This window comes from Scylla paramamosain, chromosome 31 (assembly GCF_035594125.1).
Source record: "Scylla paramamosain isolate STU-SP2022 chromosome 31, ASM3559412v1, whole genome shotgun sequence".
In the NCBI taxonomy this organism is placed as follows: Eukaryota; Metazoa; Arthropoda; class Malacostraca; order Decapoda; family Portunidae; genus Scylla; species Scylla paramamosain.
Window position 1 is genome coordinate 10,922,836 of NC_087181.1, and position 24,069 is coordinate 10,946,904.

Genomic DNA, 24,069 nt, shown 5'->3' on the forward strand with positions numbered 1-24,069 from the left:
TCCGGAGCATTACCAGGTGGTGCACCCCGAAAGGTCAATCCCTGTCAGAGCTCGGCATGTTCGGACAGCAGTGCGGATCAAAACGTTGGGGTCCTTCTCAGGGTTGGGGCCGTCCAGGGAGGGGCTCCAATACCCTCCGATGGCCATGGTCTCATTCTTGCCCTTCAGACCCACTAGGAAGTTGATCAGTCTGGTTGGATGTACAAAGCATTCCCGGATGTCACTCGGGTCCTCACTCAGAGCACAGGACCGCCGGAAGATGTCTTCTAGGGCTGGCACTGCCATCAACATTACCTGAGGACAATAAATAAAATGCAACACCATTGGCTTAACTTCTTACAAGGAGATAACAAGGGAATTCAAACAGCAACATGCATACATACATAGAGCATGGCTGTCTACCCACAAAAAGAGAGGATAGCCAAGGCACACACCTTTCCCATTCACACTCACTCACACCACTCCCTTGGCTGCTTTTGATTGATTTCTCATATTAAATATTATGTAGTAGCTATTAACAATATCTTGGGATGGTGGTTAACAAGACAATCCCTTTCCACCAGGGACTGACAGGACTATGAGAGTGAATGATGTGTATACGTATGAGTATGTGGTGCTTTGTCTGAGCCATACTATAGGTGGTTGCTAGCCTGGCACATTGACAGATTAGCAATGCTGTTGAGAGCAAAGGCAGACACCCACCTTTGCCGCAAAGCTGTGGTTGGCGTCAGGTGCATCATAAATTGAGTCATTCTCCACCACAGGATCCACTTCTTTGTTCATTATGTGGAAGGAGACGGGGCGGGGGAACTGGAAGGGCCGGTGTGCAGGGAAGGTGTCTGACCACAGAGGCCTGGCCAGGAACACATCTGATGGCACGTAAAGGTTGCTGTAGCGCTTCTTCAGCTCCAGCACATTGGCTTCCTTCCTGTAAATTAGATATTTTTATTTACCAACTTATACATATTACTGCATGTAACACAAGCCTCACAGATATAATATTAAAAAAAGGAGGGAAAGAGGTGATTTGATAGCAATATATAGAATATTGGAAGGAATGGAAAAGTTGGATAGAGAAGACCTCATAATACCAGATACAAGGGACACAAGAGGACATGGAAGGAAACTGAAAAGGAGTGTTTGCAGAAGAGACATCAAGAAACATTGCTTCCCCCACAGAAGTATAACAGTGTGGAATGAACTTAAGACTGTGTGTGCAAAGACAATTCATAAATTCAAAGAAAATCTAAATAAAAGTCAATATGGAGATGGGACGGCATGAGCCTAGTGTGGCTCTTGTCCTGTATTTCACAACTAGTTAAATACACACACACACACACACACAAAAGTCCCATATATATATATATATATATATATATATATATATATATATATATATATATATATATATATATATATGTGGATTTATTTCCTGACTTATATAAATTACTACATGCAACAATAAATTCACCAGACTCTATAAATCACAACCAGATAAATACACACACACAAATCCAATGAATACAAGTGGATTTATTTTGACAAGAATCACAGACAAAACTCTAAATAGATTAAATTCAATCCCCATACATTACAACTAGCTGAACATACACATACACACACACACACACACAAAAGACTCATACGTACATATGCAGCAGTATCTTGGGGACCTGCACATTGTAGCGAGGCACCACCCTCATCCTCCGCCTGGGTGGGGAGCGCGACCGTCCCCGACTCCTGCTGCGTTTTCTGCTCTCTCTTTTCTCCTCCTTGTCTTTGTCTGCACGCTCCCTGTCTCTGTCTCTGGATGTCCGGCTTCGCTCCTCCCGCCGGTCCCTCCGAGGTGACCGGGCACGGGGCCCAAGCACACTGCGGGTACTGAAGCTTCCTGCAGCAGCCTCTGAAAAGACCACAATGTTAGAACACAGAGAAATAGCAAACAGCAGTAGACTTAATGCTCCTTAGATGAGTATTTGTCAGAAGAAGAGGAAGATTTAGAAATGGTTAGGAATACAAGAGTAAATATGAAGTATAAAACAGCAACAGCCCTATAATTTTTGTAAGAAATTAGGGAATGGTGAGAACAAATTAATACAAATGAAGTAAAAAAAAAAAAAAAAAAAAAAAAAAACAGCAACAGCCATACTGTTTTTTAAAAGAGGGAGAGTACAAAAGAATACAAAGGTAAACAATAACAGACATATGGTCTTTGTGAAGGTGGAAAAGGGGGATGTGAGAAAGATTAAGTAGCAGTACATATTTACTGATCTATCAATCTATAGACCAGAGCCAGAAAAGGCACCACACTCACACACACATCACTCATGCTCTTTGCCCTGTCACCCCACAATGGGAAGAGAGTCTTGTGGCCCACCGTACTACATCCTTTTATTTAAAATTTCAAGACCCAACAAGTAGTCACTCACCACTACTGAAGTTAGGTGGAGGGACAGCATTATAGGAGCCACTGCGATTGCCGGGTTCCCTTACAGTCATGCTGCTGCGACTCTGGTTTTGGGAGGGAGCACCTGCAGGCCCGGGAATCACCTGGACACGATTGGCATTCCATTTAAAAGGCATATTGGGGTTATAAGTGGCCTCAACCAGCACTCGATCCCCGACCTTGGGCGCCTGTCCCTTAACACAGCTGCTGGAGATAAAACACCTATCAATACTGACTCATGGAACAATGCTTGGCAGACACAATACCTAGCTTTGCAAAACATTATTACTACGGAGTCCGAAAACAATATTTGGCTGACATAAGACCCGTCTCTACAAACACACTGAACCAGAAAACTTTGATTAGTCCAGAACAGTAAAATCTTTACAAGAAAAACGAATAATGGGTCATTAGGTTACCAGAAAGAAGGAGTCATCTCAGATTGTTACAGAGTTGTGAAAAATAGTGATAAGTAAGAAATAGACTGATATGTATTCTTAAAATCTATGTAAGGTGGAAAATACTTAACTGAATGTAGTTATTTATATTTAGAATTCATCCATCTATCCTTCCCTCCATCTACTGTACCTATTATCTCCGTGAGGACTAAGCCTCACCAATCATATTGTGAGAGGAGCAGCTGCATAGTGTATCCTGGACATTACAACAAAGCTGCAACAAGCCAATAAACCTACAATCTGCGCAAATAGTTACTATGCCAAGGGAACAGCGCAGTAACTATTTGCAAGAAGTGAAATTTTCTTCTCACAAGATAGCCAAGAGGGTGGAGAGAGATATCGTGCATTTGGCAACAAGGTGCAGCACCCTTCTCACACAATATGGATGGATACCCTCCTTAGTACATCATCAGCTGTCAAAGAGAGCTGATACATGAGACTGCCTTTTTCTCTTTTCCTACTTTCTGCTCTCATATTGCATTTCTGTTTTTTCTATCAGAGCCTGGTAGATATGGGTGAAAAGTGCACTGATGTGAAAACTCCATAAAGCAGGTCATAGCAAAGAAATCTGAAATCAAAAGGGGTTGAAGCTCTGCACTGTCCACTAGCTAATACAAAAATTCAAAGTTGGTGGGAGCAAAAGCTTGGCACTCCCACAAAAGGCATGTGGTAAGCCACGTAAGATACCTAAGAGGGCAAGGACATTTCTCAGGAGGCAGCTGGAGGTCAATCCCAACCTTACAGGTCATCAAATTAAGGCAGACAATGCTAATATACTAACTGGTGTTTTTCTCAGTGCTGTACATGATACTGCACTGTGATCTTGGATACTACAGTTACTGTGCCAAAAGGAAGCCACATATAAAGGGAAAGAAAAGAATCAAGTTTGCAAAGAAATATCAAGATTGGATCTTAGATAAATGACATACAGTACTGTGGTCTCATGAAAGAACTTTGTGCAAGTGATACAACTTCTACCAAAGTGTACAGGTGCCCAGGGTCTGATCCAAATGAACTCTGCTACACTCAAAAAACCACAAAACATCTTCAAATCTTAATGGTTTGCTGATGTTTTACTTTCAATGGCTTCAGTGATCTTAATGTGTCTCATAAAAACACTACCGTCACTACAGAAGTGTATTTGGAAATGCTAATGGATTAACTTCCGTCATCTTTTGAAATAATCAAAGCCAAAATTTTTGTCATTCTTTGAAACAGCAAAAGCAAAAATTTTTCAACAAGATAGGGCACCAGTCCATACTGGTAAAATTTTTAAAGAATTACTAGTTAACTCTGGAGTCAACCCTATAAAAGATTGGCCTGGTATTTCACCAGATATTTCTCCAGTAGAGAATTTATGGGCTGTAATTAAGGCTAAGTTATAAGACTGTGACACCTCCACTCTCTCCAAGCTGGAAAAAAAGAGCTTCGCAAATGTTGAGCAAAATTCAAGCCTGCGACACTTCAAAATTTAGCTGACAGTGTACCAAAATGTCTCAGAAAGGTAATCAAGAAATAAATACTGAATGGAGTTAAAATTTGTTAGTTTTTTTGTGATAAGACAGGAAACAAGCAACCAAAAATTATTGACACGGTAACTTTTCGTGCAGACTGTACACACTGGAGTCTGTATGTTAACCTGTCATTACTATCTATAAGTTAGTGAGAGATCTGTCAAGCCATACACCAGAAGAATAGAATGTATATGACTGACAGTTCCTTAGTATATGAAGGTGGAGCTTATTCCTCCCACTGAATGGACTCAGTGTTGGCCTGAGAGGTCTCCTCCAACACCACCATGCTTGCCTTGTCTGGAAGAACACATCCTCATCCACAAAGCCAAAGTCGGCACACAACTTGGTGATGGTGCCGGTGAACACTCGCTGCTTCTGAGGCTGCTGGCCTGTGTTGCTATTGGCTATGCTGTTCTGCAGGTTGGTCTGCAAGTTGGTGGCGATCGTAGCCAAATTGCTTGGGGTGGCTGCAGGGTTGAAGGCCCCGGGGGGTGCCAAGGCCCGGGGGGTAGGGTATGTCACTGCTGTCACCTGAACAAACATGATGATTTATTTCCCACTGTTCACTGCACAAGATTACAAAATAAGTATCCCTAAAACGCACCAATAATTTATCACTCAAAGCTCAGATACTGCAATAACACTGTACATTACTGACCTGAGGCTGTGGCTGTGGCTGTGGCTGTGGTTGAGGCTGTGGCTGCATCTGTGGCTGCATTTGAGCACTGGAGATCTGTGCTGGGTTGACCAGACTTGGTGGCTGTAGGGCCTGAGTCATGGGTGGCTGGCCCATCAGGCTCCCACCACCTGCTGGCTGGCCAATGGTCTGTTGTGTGATGGTCGGCTGGCCAAGTGTCTGCAGCCCACCCAGGCCTGGGGGCTGGATCATGCTCTGCTGGACTGGAGCATACTGGGGCTGCTGCGGGGCGCCTCCCAGCACCAGCTGTTGACTGGGCGCTGAGGGGTGTTGACCCAGGAGGGACGGCTGCAGCTGAGGGGTGGTCTGGGGTCGCTGCTGCCATGGTGGAGGTGCCTTGCCAGCGCCAAACTGTGCCATCGTGTCTTGCTGTAAACAGCAGCAGCAGCAGTCAGGCTTTGCAGGACACTCAGATAACAATGAATGCATCCTTCAACACAGACAATACACTATCCTTGAAAAATACCAACAGATTTATTGACAATGGCAGCATAGTTATGTCCTCAATAACTAATAGTCAATAGATGTTACAACCTAAGCATCTTTAGGCTTATACTATTGTATAGTAAAGCCGAGTGGGTGAGGCTACCTGGTGATGCAGTATTGCACTTGCTGGGCCTGCTGCCTGCCGCTATGAGGTGCCAGAGAGAGAGAGAGAGAGAGAGAGAGAGAGAGAGAGAGAGAGAGAGAGAGAGAGAGAGAGAGAGAGAGAGAGAGAGAGAGAGAGAGAATGGTAACATAAATGCTTAACTGGCATCTCATGCCGGCAGGCCGCGGGGCCACCTAGCACGGGACCCTAATTCTCCACGAGTACCTAATAAAGTATGACATTTTCCAGCCTAAACTAGACATCCTAAGCATCTTTTACCTCAAATATCTTACTGGCCAAGCAATCTACAGCAGCACTGAGGTACAGGTGAAAATGGTACAGCCAAGCAGCCCCGAACCCATCCCAATGGGCCTGGCAAGTGGCCCTGCCTCCCTACAGTGGAGGAGCCACGCAGGCACTCCCAGCAACCCTGTGTCCTCCTCTTCCCTTTTCAGATAACCCACACACACACCAGCCTCGCAATCCTGAACCAGCCAAGCACCGATGTCAACAAAAACCAACACGAAAGGGACAGGAAATTTAAAGATCCCAGCACGGAACCAAAATGTTGTCCCTTTCACGGGCCGACATTCCTTCATTGTTTACAAACTGAACTCCTTATTTAACACAACACTACGCCGCACCCAGGCCCCCTGCATCCTTCAGACACCCAGCAGTGGACAAGGTAGGGTAGTTCATCACGTAGAGTTAACTCAGGAATTGTAACTCACAGAACTCCCCCAGTATTTCGGTAAGTTGTTCGGGGAGTCACACGTCCTGCCTGGCAATATGGCGACCGCGAGGCGCTCAATGTTGCCACCGCGGCCCCCAGCGCTGGCCGCCCCGACGCCCGCGAGGCCGCCACCACGCTGCTTCTAGCCCAACGCCGCCCGTGTATGGCTGTGTGGCTGTTTGGGGGCCTGTCTTCAGAACCACAGGTATGATAAGTCTGGTTTTCATAGGCTTTTCTACTACTGATGATGCAGTCTTTGTTATACTTTGACCAGAATAAGGAAAAATGCAGGGGAGACTATTTTTCAGAGGCGACAGGGATGATAAAATCTGATTTTCATGCTTTTCTCTACTACCGTTAGAACAGCATCCTTGTTCATCAATGACTACAACAATGAGAACAGTATTAAAAACCTGATATCTTCCACTAGTGCTGTATGGTGCTGCAGGGAGGACTGTTTGCAGAGACAAGGGATTCTTTTTTTTTTTTTTTTTTTTTGCTGATAAGCAATGAGACTCATACAGAACAATGATCTAAATTAAGTGTTACACGGGTAAATAATGCTAAGAGACGTAGCAGATTGAATGAACAGGTAATGCTATGGAAAGCTGAATGACAGTATCAGCTGCTCTAAATGAGGGAACCACACACAGAAAAAACGATGAGATATAATCATCATAAAGCTGAGATGAATGACACCGCTGATAGCATATGCGCAGATCTTGAAAGACATGACGGTAATACTTGTTCTACTTGGCAGAAACTAAAAAAAAGAAAAAAAAGTGCGGGAACACAGACGTCTAGACACGTAATTCTGAGGCAAGCGAGCCTTTCTTTATAACAAGGCAAGTTGTGGTCAGTATCGGCAAAATATACGAGTGTTATGTGAGGTTTTTGAGAAGACAGCTAGGAAGAGTTACCACCCCCGTCCTACTATTAATAGCAACGTACACTGCTTGCATTATAATACTTATTATTCATACGTGAGAGTACTTATGTAGTACATGACAGAAACAAACAGGAGCAGGAGCAGCTATCAATGTATTCTGTACGGGATTATATTTTATTCTAGTTATCTCGCGCGAACAAAACTTGTATATGATAAACATCGTCAGATAGAGTTTATCAAATCCGCTGCCCATGGAAAGTGTGCTTTAAGCGACTGCTTTCATGTAATGCAGAAATAAGAGTGATGGAAACGGAAGTGCAGGGCAGGAATAAGAAGAAAGCGGTGGATGAAACTGTATGAATATAAAGATTTGAGAAAGAAAACGAAACAACTGTCGGAGGAAGAACCTAGTTAGTTAAAGGAGATATAAAGATTCCTAAAGAAAGAAGCTTAGCAGTTCAAATGAGCCATGAAGTAAACAGGTAAGTTTCGTGCAAAACTAACCAAAAGAGAAGAGAGCGCACGTTTCTATGAGGTGCGTTCAAGCTTCCCGCGGCGGCCCAGAAATAGCCCAAAGGTGGTCTTGGCAGTTCTGCGGTATTGACGGCAGCTCTACGCACGCGTCCTCCTAATAAAAATAAAAACTGCTAACCCTCCCTGCGTTCACCGCCTTATCTATATACTCAGTGGACCATAATGTCAACAGTGAAAATCTTAGTCATAGTGCAAGATGTATAGGTTTTCATGGCAATAACTTTCTGAGTGAGATCAAGTGAATGATATCACCATATATTATTTATTAACTGACAGCATTTTATATTGAAATGTTCTCTCTCTCTCTCTCTCTCTCTCTCTCTCTCTCTCTCTCTCTCTCTCTCTCTCTCTCTCTCTCTCTCTCTTATTAGCCAGTAAACACACAACACTGGCTTCCTGGAGGAGACAAGGGTGAGGCAAAGTACCACTGTTTGTTTCCTTTTGTTAATAACTAGTGATCAGAGCTGTGCAGGGTCGGCCACCGTCGGTACTCGTGGATCCATTTACTCGGCCTGCTGGATGATCTATGGGATCAGCCTCAGGGCGCGATTACTTGAGGCGGGTCAGTGTCGGCTTTTGTCTGGGCAGGCCACAAACCAAGAAAGAAAAAGGCATGTCTGAACGTGTTGTGAAGGAATGCTCCTAACTTTTAGCTATAACATTATCAATTAATCCTAATTCTAGCAGCTAGTCTGTCACAATCACCACTCACTATACCTCTCACCATGCGCACTCACTATTTATAGTACCTTTCACCATTCCTACTCTCACTCACTCTCACTAGTAAAACATAAATCAATATATATATATATATATATATATATATATATATATATATATATATATATATATATATATATATATATATATATATATATATATATATATATATATATATATCTGTGTCAGGTGAATGTTCGTTGTTAGACTTGTTACACACACACACACACACACACACATTTCTCCTGGTCTTTCTCATGCTCTTGTTCTTATCCTCCTCCTCCTCCTCCTCCTCCTCCTCCTCCCACTGTCCTCTCCACCACCACCACCACCACATTCATTACACACCAAAAACCAAAAAGATCTTCTAATATTTACTGTGCCTTCCTTCACCGCCTCCGTCAGAGCTACGTGGTGGTGGGGTGGGGGGGTGGTGGGGTGAGGGGGGCGTTGAGAGCGGTCGAGAGGAGCGTGAGAATGGCCGCGACTGGGGTCCTGCTCTTGGCCAACCCTTTGGTCAAGCACGTGGGCGGGTGGATGGCCCTAGATGAGTGGCCCTGTCGCGGTCTGGACAGGGTGGAGAAAGCAGTGCCCATAATTAGCCTGCCCGCGGAGAAGGTGTGAAAGAGAGAGAGAGAGAGAGAGAGAGAGAGAGAGAGAGAGAGAGAGAGAGAGAGAGAGAGAGAGAGAGAGAGAGAGGGAGGGAGGGAGAATATTTGTATTTTTATATGGCTTTCCTCTTCTGTTTTAATTTCTACATCTCCATTTTTCTTCCTTCTCATCATCTACGTCCATCTCCCTCCTTTTCCTTCCTTTCTCCCTCTACTTTTTCTTTCTTCCTTCCATTTCTCTCTCTCATCTAACTCTGCTATGTTTATCTTTCTGTACTCACTCCCTTAGTGTATCTCACTCCGTCAGATTGTTCACAGGACCCGTAAAACAATGCTGGGTATCTACCCTTCCATACACTCCTACCTTTCCTTCCTTCCTTCCATTTTTCCCTCATCTAATTCTGGTATGTTTACCCTCCTTCGCTTTCTCCGTCAGCGTATCCCTCTCCATCAGATTGTACGCATGACTCGCAATATAGTGCTGGCTACATCGGCGGGAGACAACCTGCGTGCGCCAAACCCTGTTGGAGGCTGTGAGGCTGAGTGGATAGATGAGTGAATAAATTGATGGAGAGAGAGAGAGAGAGAGAGAGAGAGAGAGAGAGAGAGAGAGAGAGAGAGAGAGAGAGAGAGAGAGAGAGAGAGAGAGAGAGAGACCCATAATTTTAATTCATTAAACTATTTTTTTTATTTCCTATAAGCTTACAAACGTCATGAAACAAATCTCAATATTGCCTAATTTATGTTCTAAAAACATCATTCCATTGTCAATTTCAGGTTTGCGTAAGCTGCAAATAAACTATATTGAGGAGCTTTAAATACGCTTCCCTTACACCTTGTAGAAGCTTTGATTTAAGCTTGTGCAAGCTTCAAGTATACTTTAAATTGACCTATTTAATGGCTTCAGAACTGGAAATATGGAAAAATAAAATACGTCTCATCTTTATTTCGTAATTACATTGCAACACAATTATGTATTTTCCCATGAAGTTAATTTCTTGTTTTTGTTACCCAATACGAGAAAAAATAATTTAATGGTAAAAAGTCAACAATAACACTTAAAACACAAACAAGAGCACAAGAAAGATATGGGATCCATGCGGATGATGAACGGTTTAGCCTTCCTCTCTGCAGAAAGTTGACCATCATAAAACCCATGAAAACCAGGGAGCATGGCGCTGGGTAACGGTGTGTAGGTACGGTCGCCACACACACACACACACACACACACGTAAGGTTGCCAGTAGAGGGAAGACGCGAGGAAGTGGGAATGTAAGACAAGTTGCCACCGCGCTCCGGCCGCCGCGCCACGCATAGTTCCTCGCTTCCTTTCTCAGTGCACGCCACGGCTAAGCTGATAAGGCTATCTGACGTGTGTGTGTGTGTGTGTGTGTGTGTGTGTGTGTGTGTAGTTATAATACATAGAACCTGAGATACATTCATATGCTTCTTATCGCTTTATCTTCGCATGTTAGGTTAGTTTTCCTTTAGTGCGTGTGTAGCAATGCTCTTCCGTATGTTAGTTTTATAGTACATAAGTGTGTGTGTGTGTGTGTGTGTGTGTGTGTGTGTGTGTGTGTGTGGCAATGCTTATTCTTATACATTTTACGTCTCGCAGTGTTCCCCAAAAATAGTATACGGATTAGACCGGAAAAGATCCTATATTGTTCAAGCGTGACAAGCGAAGGGCGACAAGTACTTTCCTCGACAGAACAATTGGCTAGGCTGTGTATTTGAGTGTAAGATTCACAGTAATGGTGACTACTGTTGATAGAAAAAAAGACACTTCATGAAATATTGTGTTGGTATTGCGTTCAGAAATTTGAAAAAAAAGCACAGTTTATCATACGTTTGACCTTGAAAACAAACTGATAATATTGGATGGTGAGAAGAGGGCGAAAAGAGAAAAAAGTGAAACGGTGCATGAAGGTCTGAAAGAAAGAAAGAGCGAATTATAATTAATATAACTTTAAAATAATCCCTTGAAACAACCTGACTATTCTGAAGTGACACGACAAGACTGGAACGGTGAACGAGGGAGTGGGCAGAGGAAAGAAAAACCTAATAACACTAAGGTGAATGACATCAGATTTCATTCCCATTATTACCTTCAACGCTACTGATACTGTGTGGTATAGAGGTCCTAGGGGCCATACACATCCCCAATGTAGTGAACCTATGGAAATTAAAGTAATGAAGTGTGATGACCAGGGATCACACTCTCAATTGTTTGTCTTCATCTTCACAAGACGTTGTAAATGATTTCATTTGGATTTTCGAGTATTTGAATGGTTCTGGTGACAATTTGAGAAGTATTCCACATTATCAAAAGGAAAAACACGCTTGGGAACTTGTTTTATTATCTCTGTGACCTCTGGAAATAACCTTATGACTTTATGAGAGGCTATGGCTGTTTAAAATCCGGATGTTACACTTAACCCTGTGTCACAGGGCGAAAGGTGTTACCACAGGTTCAGGCCAAGTGCTGACTCCTGGCACACGGCGCAGCAAAACCTCATCATAGCTTTGTTGCTTGGTGCTTGTGCTCCTACCAGTTGTTACTTGGTATTGCTAGTGCTTTTGGTGTTTATGAAGATTCTAGTGATTGAGATGGTGGTGGTGATGGTGTTAGGTACAACTAGGTACTAATACCATTTCTATTAGGCTAGTACTACCACCTTAAGGAGCAAAGAAAACAATAATGGCCACATCATGAGAGAGAGTCTGGAGACCATTCTTTCCTATATCACCAGCACGCGATCAACAATATAGGTCATGCTTACTAACAGGCGAAGAGAAAGGGAAAAAGATTAATCAAAACTTTCTCACTCTGCTACTGGTAGGAACATTAACCAAAGTGCGTGAGAAACACAATAATACAGTTACCTTAGCCAGGACACTGCTATTCTGTTGTAAGTCAGCCATCCACTTATCTTCGCTCACGGGCGCTCAGACAGTTACTACCAGCAGGGAACAGAGGCACAGTCCAGCGATGCCCGCGTCACCCACATCACCACGGGCAAGGAATACTGTTACTCCTGCTCTTCTCGCCTCCTTCCCTATTGAGCCCTCCTCCTGGGTATATTTGTTGTTTTTCATTGAGTTACTGCGATGCTACCGCCTGGGCTTTCTCCTGGATGTACTATATATATATATATATATATATATATATATATATATATATATATATATATATATATATATATATATATATATATATATATATATATATATATATATATATATATATATATATATATATATATTAGTTGTTATGATGATGTAACTTCCTCTTGAGTATTGGTGATGGAAGTTAGATACTATAATTCTGCTCTCCTTGTTTTCTTCCGTATGTAACCTCCTCCGAGGCCTGTTGTATTGTTTTGCATTGAGTTATGGTGCTATAACTTCCTCTTGGGTATTAACGATGGAAGTTACATGTTATAATTCTGATCTCCTCGCCTCCTTGCCTATCTGGACTTTCTCCTGGATATTTTCTATTGTTTTTCGTTGAGTTACGGCGCTGCAGCTTTCCTTTGTGTAGTGAGATGTATAAATTCATGAATGTGTAGGACTGAATTTGCATTATTGTTTTTATAATCAGTAAGATAAATGTTCAAACAGAGAGAGAGAGAGAGAGAGAGAGAGAGAGAGAGAGAGAGAGAGAGAGAGAGAGAGAGAGAGAGAGTTGGGGGGGTGGATCGAGAGGACGATGTAGAAGTTGTGCCATTTCTCAGTCATAACTTCAAATAAATTTACGTACTATATATACTCAAAAATAATAAAGAAAAAGAAAAGAAACGTAACTTATGTTTAGATTATGTTGGAACTGTATAATACGTAATTACCCTTGACGTACTTAATTAACACCGCGGCTGCCATAACATGTGGAAAACTGCAGTGTGAACATTACCGTAACCATCAAAAGCCTTTCCCATGATAGACAAGGCAAGACAACCCAAGAATAGAACTGAAGCAGCGAAGCCAAACAGACATGCGTACATTCGAAACCGTTATTAAATTATCTTTCCCTTATATCCATGCCATCTTCATTTGCTTAATTTTGTATCCATGACGTATTCACACCACATCTTGAGGATAACTGCAGTAAACATTGCCTTTACCGTAAAACTTATCTCCCATGACAGGATAGGCTAGAGAAAACTCGGTCTCACTTCTTGGGTTCTCTAACGTCCAGTCCGAAACCGTTACTTATATTATCTTCCTGTCTTTCCCCTTATATGCATGTCATTCTTCTCTACGCGTTGAATGTGTGACGAAGCCCGATGTGTCACCTCCGGCGTAATTTTGTAGGTGAGAATGTTCTGTTACGGCGTGTCAAGTGTTGCCGGCGCCTTGGATGTGGGTCAGACGAGGCGCTGTGCCGAGGCCACGCGCCGCGCTTCGCCTCGTCCCTCTGCGCAGTGAGGCCGAAGGAAACAGTCAAGGAAACGCGATATTCTTTGTTGTGGTTTTAGTAGTATTGGCAGTAGTAGGAGTAGAGCGTATATACTATCTATCTAGTATACAAAGAAGAGTAGATTCATACAGTGCTTCCGCGTGTGTCTGTGTGTGTGTGTGTGTGTGTGTGTGTGTGTGTGTGTGTTTGTGTGTGGGTGGGTGTTTACTGAAGGTTGGTGAGGACGAGACGTGTAAATAATGAATGCAGTCATCTGTTCAACGCTCTCTCTCTCTCTCTCTCTCTCTCTCTCTCTCTCTCTCTCTCTCTCTCTCTCTCTCTCTCTCTCTCTCGTGACGTTGTAGAAAATATGAAATTCATTTAGAAAGTAAAGTGAAAGAAAGCCGTTCAACTCATCATCATCAACATACGTAGCCTCTCCTGAGCTTCCCCACTCATCTCCATCCAGCCAAGGAGTTTAGGTCACGATGATACAATAGAACAAAGCAAAGGTGGAGGAAAAAAAAAAAAAAAAAGACTGAATAAACACATGTAACACCAGGAAGGAAGGAGGGAGGGAAGAGGGAGGCAGGGCTGGCGTGAGAGAATGCGTGGACTCACGCTTTCCCCAACACACTCCCTCCGCCCCTCCTCACGCAGCCCCGTAACGGCACTCAATGGCATGGACCACTAAAGGCACCACCAGCTTAGGCGGTAATGTGACTCCCCGCCTGTTTGTACTCACTGCGTCATTCATGCCGGGAACACTCGCTGCCTGATAACACCATAGATACTCATGTTATTGTTATAATTATTGCTGTTGTTACTATGTGCTGTACTTCTGTTACTAATATTCGTTACTGTTGTTTTTTTTATTTTTATGATGTGATTCGGTCTCTTACATCTACTACTACTACTACAACTACAATTACTACTATTACTACTACTACTACTACTACTACTACTACTACTACTACTACTCCCATTGTCACCGTTGCCTAAAATAAAGACAACAGACATACTCAAGAACACACAGGTTTTCTTCTAACTATAGTAGCTAATTGGTGCATAGCTTGCTTTGGAAACTTATGGGGCTGAAAGGGCAGTCAGGGATGCTCAGCCATTACTGCACACAAGACTGATCTGGCGCGCATCGCCACCACCTCCACCACCACTATTCCCGCCACTCTGGCCACTGATGACTGTCACAGGCGCGTGCTGCCGTTAAGCCAATATTTGACAGGAAGAGCAGAAATGAGAGACAGACGCTGGAAGACAAGTAGGACGAAATAAAATAACGACAAAACTTTTACTGTTGTTGCTGCTGCTGCTGTTGCTACAACAACAACAACAACAACAACAACAACAACAACAACAACAACAACAACAACAACTACTACTACTACTACTACTACTACTACTACTTTTACTGCAGGTGAGAGAGTGAGAGAGGATGGCCAGCGAGAGGACTTCGTGGGCCTCAAGGTGGAGACTCTCTTATGTGAGGACGATCTTCGCTCTGTGGATAATCTCCCTCGCAACCTCTGAGGAACTCACTGGTATGTACTCATTGAGAGGTGGATAATGAAACAGACAGACAGATAGATGGACAGATAAACAGTGAGACAGGCTGATAGATATATAGATTAATAAAGTGACAGATAGATATGTACATAGTTCGAGAGACAGTTATTCATTCTTTAATTAGAAGTAAAATAACAACTGGAACAATCTTTTCTCCAAACAAGTTTTAACGCTTCTGTTATTGGTGGTGGTGCAGCTGTTCTAGACACCGAAGCAGCTATTCCATACACCAAGCCAGCTGTTCCAGACACCGAAACAGCTGTTCCAGGGACAGAAATAGCTGTTCCTGGCACCCAAACATCTGTTCCACATCTAGAAACAAATGCTCCAGACAATGAAACCCATGTTCCAGACATCCAAGCAGCTATTTCTGGCACTCAAACAGCTTTTCTACGCACCGAGACAACTGTTCTAGGCACCGATGCAGCTATTCCAGGGAACCAAACAGCTATTCCAGGCAACCAAGGAGCTGTTCCAGGCAACCGAGCATCTGTTCCAGGCAATCAAGCAGTAGTTCTAAATAACCAAGCAGTTGATCCAGGTACCGAAGCAAGTATTCTGGACACTGACGAGGCGCGGGCCATATCCGACGACACACCACTGGCGGAGGCTGTCAACGCCCTCCTCGCCAGTACTCCAAAGAGGGGCGGGGATGGCGTGCCGGTGGGTGACCGTCTGGGGCCATTACTCCCTCAGCACCCAGACACACCCTTGGCCTCCCCGATGGTGGTAAGACGCTACTCTGTGCCTCAAGGGCCGGGCAAAGAGAGGGACGTCCCCGTGGTGGTGACACAATACGCCTTACCGACCGACCAGAAAAGCCAGGGGGACCACAACGTTCTCATGACACGGATATCCTTCCCTGACGGTGTCCCTGGGGTAGAGAGGCAAGGGGAAGGAGAGGAGAAGGACTTTTATTCCACTGGGACGCCCCTACAGATGATAAATACCACGGGGGAGTATGGCACACCCTTGGAAACAAAACAAAAGGGAGAACAACAAAAGGAGGATGCTCAGAGCGAGGGAATACAGGAGGATGTGAAAGATGGAGATACGACTACCACAACGTCCCCTGAGATTAAGAACACTCCTGGGGACGCCATTGATCTCCCACAGGGGACGGAACACCTGTGGGATCCTACTGAGGTCACGGAGTTAACTTGGACACAGGAAGTAGAGAAAGAGGCCGAGGAGAAGAGGGAGGGGGCATGGGATGTACCGGGCATGGTGTGGCAGGGAGCAAAACCAAGGACCCCTACCGCCCTGGAGATGATGGTGAAGAGGGCGACGACAGAGGCTAGCCAGAGTGAGTACACCGTCATTATCACCATCATCATCACTTTATCACTGTTTTTCCTTCAGTTAATCCGTTTGAAAGTGTGTGACATGCAGAGAGAGAGAGAGAGAGAGAGAGAGTGAGTCAGTAAAGTTTCTCTCTGGCCGCAGGACAAGACCAAACCGGGAGTGACCAGCTATACACCTCTACGCGCCCGTCAGTTAAGGAGGCCGAGGACGAGAGAGGAGAGGAAACAGGCTATGTGAGGTGGGCACAGGAGGAGGAGGAGAAGAGAAGACATATGATTAATGAAAAGTAGAAAATAAAGGGAAAGAAGGAAAAGTAGGAGGAAATAATGTAATAGGAGAAGGAGGCAAGGTGCATGAGATGATGAGGAGGATAAGGAAAATGGAGGAGGAGGTTGTGAGATGGAAAAGATAAGAGGTAAACTGAGTGAGCTAATAAGTCAAGTGAAGGGAGAGAAGGAGGAGTAGCGGGAAATAAGAAATGGAAGATGAGTAGGTAGGTTGTGAATACGAGGGAAGGAAGGCAGGAGATGAGGAGGTAAGCTGTGAATAGGAAAGAAGGATTAGTAGGAGATAAGAATGTAGGCTGTAGATAGAAGGAGAGGAGGATGAATCAACCTACGGACGGAATAACAAACGAAAACGTAGGCTGTAAATAGGCGAGGAGGAAGTGGAGGAAGAAGAATTGAGGTGGGCAGAAGGCGTGACTAGTGGTTCCCTTAGCCAACATAAAACAGGTGGACGACGACTGTAATGTTTGTGGCAGATTAGCGCAAGAAAGTAGAAAGTTAGCCTTGTAAAATAAACGCACGTGCCTTTCCTCGCCACAGGCCGGGAGTACAGGTGGCCTTGAAGGGGCACTCGCCTACACCGGCAGCCTACTCTTCTTATCCTGACCGCTTGCCACTCCTCGGCCGCTTGCCGCCTCACTCCCGTTTACCGCCACACATATACCACCACCAGCACCACCTTCACCACCACCAGCAGATCCCTTCAGCAGTGCATTCCCAGGCACAAGTAAGGATTCTGAAACACTTATGCGCCGCACCTCCACTTCTTTCAAAAGGCTTTAGTTGAAGTTGCATGGGGGTTTTTAAGGATGTTTCTGGGATTCTAGTGGCAAATTAACAAGATTTCTGCATTATTAACAGAAGAAATGTTGAGAACTCGGCTAGCCATCTCTGTGGCCTCTGAAAAGAGTCGTGGTGAGAGCGAAACGTTTATGAATACCGACCATAGAAACTAAAGTCTTTTTTATTATTTTTTTACTGTCCTTATAAACATGATGTTTCCATTTCTCATTCTTGCCTCCATTGCAGCAGCAGCAGCAGCAGCAGCAGCAGCAGCACCTGGCCCAGCAGCTCCACCAGTACCTTTACCACATCGCGCAGAGCAACCCACAGACACAGATGATTGTGCAGCAAATGCTGAGACACAGACCAGAGGCACAGAGGCTGCTGGAGCAGGTGCTGATGGAACAGTGGTACAGACAGCAGCAGATGCTACTTCAGGGAGGGAAGCAGCAGGAGGAGGTAGAAGAGGAGGAGGAGGGGGAGGAGGAGGAGGTGGCAGATAAAAATGAGGTGGACACTTTTAACATTGTCATCACCAAGAATTTGACCGGGGGACAGTCACACCCTTCTGTACAAGTCCTGTCAGATGCCCAGGTGAGCACGCACGCACACACACACGCGCGCACACACACACACACACACACACACACACACACACACACACACACACACACACGAATTTGACCGGGGAACAGTCACACCCTTCTGTACAAGTGTTGTCAGATGTTCAGGTGAGCGCGCGCGCGCGCACGCACGCAAGCACGCACGCACACTTTTTATTGTCAAACGTGGACGTTCTAAAGGACAATACATGTTAAAAGAAACGGCGTAAAAAAAGGGATAAGGGATGATTCAAGCCGTATTAGTGTTGTGTGCTGTGTTGTGTGCACCAGGTTGCGTTCCTCCCCGCATGCGCCGCGTGTTCCCCGAGCGTTAACACACTCCTTTATCTTCGTCTTATTTTAACTCCCTTTATTTGTAGTCCCTTAAATTATAATAAGCCACCCTTTTCCTCGTCTAATTCACATTATTGCCACACTGAGCGCGCTGTTTCTTTTATAACTTCCGAAGGCCAGAGTGGATTCCCATATAATCCGAACATATACTTTTCCTAAAAATGATGCATGATTATCTCTAGAGCCACGTAAACACTCCAAAACACAACTTAGTGCATATCCCCTAAACTTTCTTCCTACTATTGTCCTTGTATATATATATATATATATATATATATATATATATATATATATATATATATATATATATATATATATATATATATATATATATATATATATATATTCCACAAACTTCCTCTCCCCCTGCCACGCCCTAAGCGTCAAATCGTGCCTGCAGGTGGACGCAATGCTCCTCAACACCACAGTCTCGTCAGTACACAACCTTGAGGCGCTGAGGCAAGTGGTGGACGCTGCTGTCGCTCACGCTGCCGCCTCGCAGCCTGTCGCCATCCAGGAGGCCGTAGCGCAGGTGTTTCTCTTCACAACCTTGAGTCCTGTTAATATATTTGGTCATACAGGAATCTTTAAGCAAATTCATGTTATGCTAGATTGGTATTTATATTCTACATAGCAATAGCTTGATGCAAGTGAAATATTTTTTTTTCCTTTTGGTTTTTGCATATAAAAAGAAACTATTGGAAAAAAGGAAGGGAAAAAAAAATTGCACATAAAATTTGTTAATTAATTTTTTGGCAAGTGATGTGTGTGTGTGTAGTTACTGACTGAGCGCTATGTGTTTCAGGTCGTGGAGAGCCCTGGGCAGGAGGCGACGGTCAAGGTGCTCAACTCCACCATCCCGGACCGCGGCCAGCTGGAGTCCACGCTGAACAGGCTGCTGGGCTCCGAGGTAGTGTTCAGCGGCGCCAGCACGGGCCGCGTTCCCCGCCCGCAAGGCTCCGTGGTGGACACCTTGTTGCAGAACACCGTGGGCAGCGGCAGAGACAACCTGCACATCAACTCCTCCTCCAAAACCAACGTGGTCAACATCTTCATCATCAACATCATCGGTGGTGTTGATGGCGAGAGTCAGCTGCCGCCACCATCGCCACCATTACTACCTGCTCTTCCCGGCCCTGAATCGGCTAATATTCCTCGCCCCCACCTCCCAGGCTCTCCTCCCGCCCCGCCGCAAGCCATGAGAGATAAGACTTTCTTCACCATGCTTCCTCCCGCCTCGTTCGTGCCACTTGTGCACTCTGCGAACCCGCCTGGTGAATCCCCTCACTCACAGGAATCTGATGAGCATCCCGGAGAGGCGTCTCCGCACCACCAGCAAGGACAGCAGCAGGCGTTACCACCATCACCACTGCCATCACAACACCAGCAAAAGCCGGTGACGTCTCCACAGCAGCAACAACAACAACAACAACAACAACAGGGATACGGTGTCCCCAAGAGGCCTCCTGGCGCCGCTCCTCCAAGCCGCCCCAAGCCCGCCATACCCCGCCCCGTTTCCCGCCCCGCTTCCCGCCCCGCTCCCGGGTCGCCGCCAGCAGTCTCAGCCTCGCACCTCAACCCGGGCGGCATCCTGCTCAACAACAACCAAATGCTGAACTTGCTGCCGGATTTCGTGCGCGCCACCACCATCCCGCCGGTGGTGCCTCTGTACAACACCTCGGTGCACACTATCCTGGGCAAGCAACCGTCAGTCATCGGCCTGCTGCCCAACAAGCTGTTCGACGTCGTCAGGCCGCAGTTGCTGCCCTCCACTAACGCCACCATCGGCGGCATCATCCGCAAGAACTTGCTGGGGAACCTCACCAGCTACTTCCCGCCCAGCGAGCCGCCTGTCGACGCTCCGCCCACACCCCAGGTGGGCGGTGCAACGATCCCCCGCCCAGTCAACACCCAATACTCTACTCTATCCCACGCCGCCGCCGCCCTACTCCCATCCAGCGACAGCAGTGTCCCCAGCAACCCTCTCCCCTTCCTGCGCCGGCACGGCAGCCTGCTCCTACCCAAGACCAAGGGCTCTCCGTCCTCGCGGCCCCCGGCCCACGGAGCAGGCCGCAGTCCTCGCCCACAGCACAGCGCCCCACAGCGGCCCCCACAGAGCCCCCTGCAGCAGTTCGTGGTGGTGAATACAGACACGCGCACACCATCCCGTGACGAGAACGTGTTGAGCATAACAGACGACGCCGCCACGCCGCGGTCTGCCGTGCCGCAGAGCCAGCAGGACGACGCCGAGGACGCTCCTCAGACACCGGTGAAGAAAAGCAAAAAGAAGAGTAAGAAGCCCAAGCAGAAGTCGTCCCTGTCTTCCATCAAGACCATGGCCGCTGACGCCGTAGCCGCGGTGGACGGCATGAACAACGTGATGAAGGCCGTGGCCATCGGCGCCGTGCCCAGCGGCATAGCCTTCGCCACCGCCCTCTGGCCATACTGGGCGCCCTTTGTTCTCGGCCGCCGGCGCCGCAGGGACGTGGCGAAGACTGACACGATCTCGCACGACTGGCTCAGCATCCTGACCGGGAACAAGTACAAGGGCGCTGACACTGAGTTCCCCGCCGCCTGGATGAAGAAGAAAGACGTTGGCATGAACAGAAGGCCTCCGCAGGATGGCGCATCGCAGGACAAGAGGCCGGGGAGTGTCCACATGCTAAGGATGCCTGAGGAGGAGATGCCCGGTGCCACCACCGAGCACTCCGCCTCCGCGAAACGATCCACCGAGGCCACGCTGCCCACCACCGACCTGAACCAGTCCATCGCGCAGGTCATGTCGTCACTCACTGATCGGCCCTCCCCTGACGCCTCCCTCCCCCCCTCAGACATGGTGCCCGCAGATGACATGAGCGAGGAGGCTGCCCCACCCGACATGAGCCTGGTCAGCAACTTTCTTTACTCAGCGCTGCATGACTTCAACGGCGCCGCCTCTCAGGAGACGTCAGCGAAGGAGGAGGAGCCAGCAATACCCATTAATTTGGACCTGATGGGGGAGCACATCCACATCACTCACTCCCCAGTAATGGAGGACTCTGATAGTCTGCCTGACTCCACCACACCCGCCAACACTACCCCCACCACAACGAAACGACCAGTCACTAGAAGGACGACTCAATTCACTACAACTAGAATTCCAACTAGAAGAACGACCATCATCAGGCGACAATCACTCTCTACCACAACACCTAGAACCACCACTTGGCCACCACCGAAACGAACGACCCTCCGCCGCACCACCACAGTCAGATCCACCACATCACGACCCACCACCACTGCCACCACACGACCCCCGAGACAAACAACCCCTCGCACGACCACACGACGACCCACTACCACTACGAGATCCCCGAGACCCCGAAGAACACGACCCACTTCACGAACGGTCTCCACCACAACCACAACAACAACCCCTGCCACCACCACTACCACCACCGCTACCACCACCACCACTACCACCACCACCACCACCACCACCAAAGCACCAGGGATCATGGAGAGAATTACATCCACAATAGGAGCAACAAACCAGCAAATGCAGTCAGCTTTCCGCTTCGTGGGGTCGGTAGCTTTGTATGGGGCGGCAGCTCTTATGCCACTCTGGGTTCCTATTGTCTTGGGGAAGAGGAGACGAAGACGTGAGCTTGGAGACGAGGCCGAGGAGGAGAACCGGAGACTAACCCACGAAGCGAAGGTCCTGGAAATGGTACAGAAATCCCCTAGTGTGAAGGAACGCAAGAATGGGAAGATGAGAAAGAAGATGCAGTACGATAATGATTCTCTTAAGTCTTCTTCCTTCAAGAAACGACCTAAGGGAGACGCGAAAAGACGAAGAAGAGGGAAATAAAGTATTTTTCTTGTTCGGCCATGTAAAGAATGAAGTGCAAAGAAGTTCTGTAATTTCTTACTGGTCAAGGTAAATGTTTTTTGGTATTTTTATTACATAGTTTGTCTGTCTGTCTGTCTGTCTGTCTGTCTGTCTGTTTGATTACTGTGTTGTTGTAGGGATAGTGTTTGTGTATAGTATTATGTTATTGTAGTGGTGTACTCTAGCTCGTGATTAAGTTGTATCTACACACACACACACACACACACACACACACACACACACACACACACACACACACACACACACACACACACACACACACACACACACAGCTGTTGGTATGTAGTTTATTTTTATTTGTGTATAATTAGAGTGTTTCCAACTACGTAGTGTATAGTACGTGTTTTTATTTATTTATTTATTTAATTGTGTTTTCCCTTCGCTGTGCATCTGTTGTTTGTTGTGTTTGTTGAATAAATGTGCTGTGATGAACTGTTTTTGTGTTGTGCTGTAATTGTCTTGTGTTCTGGGACACACACACACACACACACACACACACACACACACACACACACACACACACACACACACACACACACACACACGTTGTAAAGGAGCCATTACATCAATCTATCAATCTGTCAGCACACACACACACACACACACACACACACACGCACACACACACGTGCGCGCGCCAAAAAAATAGTACCGTTAACAACATAGTATACTCTCTCTCTCTCTCTCTCTCTCTCTCTCTCTCTCTCTCTCTCTCTCACAACAGGCTTTCCTCTTCTTATCTCTGTTAAACTATCACTAAAATCACGAAAACACATTTAAAAAAACCTCAATACCATCCACTAGAACCAGTAAACTACCACTGCAATCATGAAAACATTTGAGAAAACCCTAGTAACTTCCACAACAAGACCCAGTTCAAAATCTCGACTCAAGATGCTGAAACAGTTGAGAATACACGCGGATCTGGTCTGCTGAGAAAGACGTCCAGTCACATTATAAATACAAGTCATGTACCAGCTGTTGTTTGTCCGGGAATACGAGACTTTCCTACATACAGCACCATACTGTTAAACTTTTCTTCTGCCTTTAATCTCGACAGCTTATAACTGGCTATTGGGTAAGCTCCTAAGGCTTTCCCGAGTGTTTTCATCCTAGCCATAATTTAGCACGTATTCTGTACTGTCAATGGGAAAACACACACACACACAAAAAAAAAATAAAAAAATAAATAAATAAAAAAAATAAAAAACACGATTTACCTCCTCTCTGGGCTTTGGATATACTGGTGACGAGGGAACAAAGCGCTTAATGATACGAGGCAGAGACTGATGATGATGGTGATATTGTTAGGAGTGGGTGAGGTGGTGCGTGAGTGAGCGAGTGAGTGCGTGTCGAGTTGAAAATGGAGTGAGAGCAGTTATGGCGTCTGATGGCCGTAAAATTATACAATCTTTGACGTATCATATAGATCTTTTTGTTTTATTTCTGATTTGTGATGAAGGAGGAAGAGTAAGGTAAGGAAAGAGAGAGAGAGAGAGAGAGAGAGAGAGAGAGAGAGAGAGAGAGAGAGAGAGAGAGAGAGAGAGAGAGTGTGTTTGTGTGTGTGAGCAGTGGTCTTTTCCCGGATCTTCTGCTTACTTTTTTTGGGGGGAACGACAATATGAACTATTTATTTATATATTTGGTCAAGGGCAACAAAAGAAATTATATA

General features: G+C 45.8%; 2 protein-coding genes across 10 annotated transcripts in view; one reads left to right on the forward strand and one right to left on the reverse strand.

The window, feature by feature from the left end:
* LOC135116476 (cell division cycle and apoptosis regulator protein 1-like) overlaps positions 1–6,569 on the reverse strand; it is a 20,620-nt gene extending 14,051 nt beyond the window's left edge. For 2 of the 4 annotated variants that reach the window (XR_010276355.1, XM_064033957.1), the window contains exons 1-7: positions 6,436–6,569; positions 5,077–5,484; positions 4,711–4,949; positions 2,430–2,653; positions 1,651–1,903; positions 703–928; positions 14–294 (exon numbers count right to left, since the gene is read on the reverse strand). Coding sequence is in view for 3 of the 4 variants with exons in the window: in XM_064033957.1 (XP_063890027.1) it covers positions 14–294; positions 703–928; positions 1,651–1,903; positions 2,430–2,653; positions 4,711–4,949; positions 5,077–5,475 (1,622 nt within the window). In the remaining variant the exon portion in view is untranslated. Of the gene's footprint in view, positions 1–13; positions 295–702; positions 929–1,650; positions 1,904–2,429; positions 2,654–4,710; positions 4,950–5,076; positions 5,485–5,983; positions 6,367–6,435 lie in introns of those variants that run through there. The other 2 variants (XM_064033959.1, XM_064033958.1) reach the window with 2 other exon arrangements.
* On the forward strand, positions 6,515–22,834 carry LOC135116474 (mucin-12-like). 6 transcript variants are annotated; one of them, XM_064033951.1, is made up of 8 exons: positions 6,515–6,642; positions 15,026–15,149; positions 15,371–16,480; positions 16,621–16,717; positions 17,307–17,493; positions 17,796–18,143; positions 18,906–19,037; positions 19,311–22,834. In XM_064033951.1, exons 2-8 carry the CDS (start codon positions 15,044–15,046, stop codon positions 22,353–22,355), a joined length of 5,025 nt encoding a protein of 1,674 aa, XP_063890021.1. In that variant the 5' UTR covers positions 6,515–6,642; positions 15,026–15,043; the 3' UTR covers positions 22,356–22,834. The 6 variants fall into 6 exon arrangements, with proteins under 6 accessions (XP_063890021.1, XP_063890022.1, XP_063890024.1 ...); XM_064033952.1 differs by lacking the exon at positions 6,515–6,642 and adding an exon at positions 10,460–10,563; XM_064033954.1 differs by lacking the exon at positions 6,515–6,642 and adding an exon at positions 10,498–10,565 and having other exon boundaries at positions 17,799–18,143.
* The last annotated feature ends 1,235 nt before the right edge of the window (positions 22,835–24,069 follow it).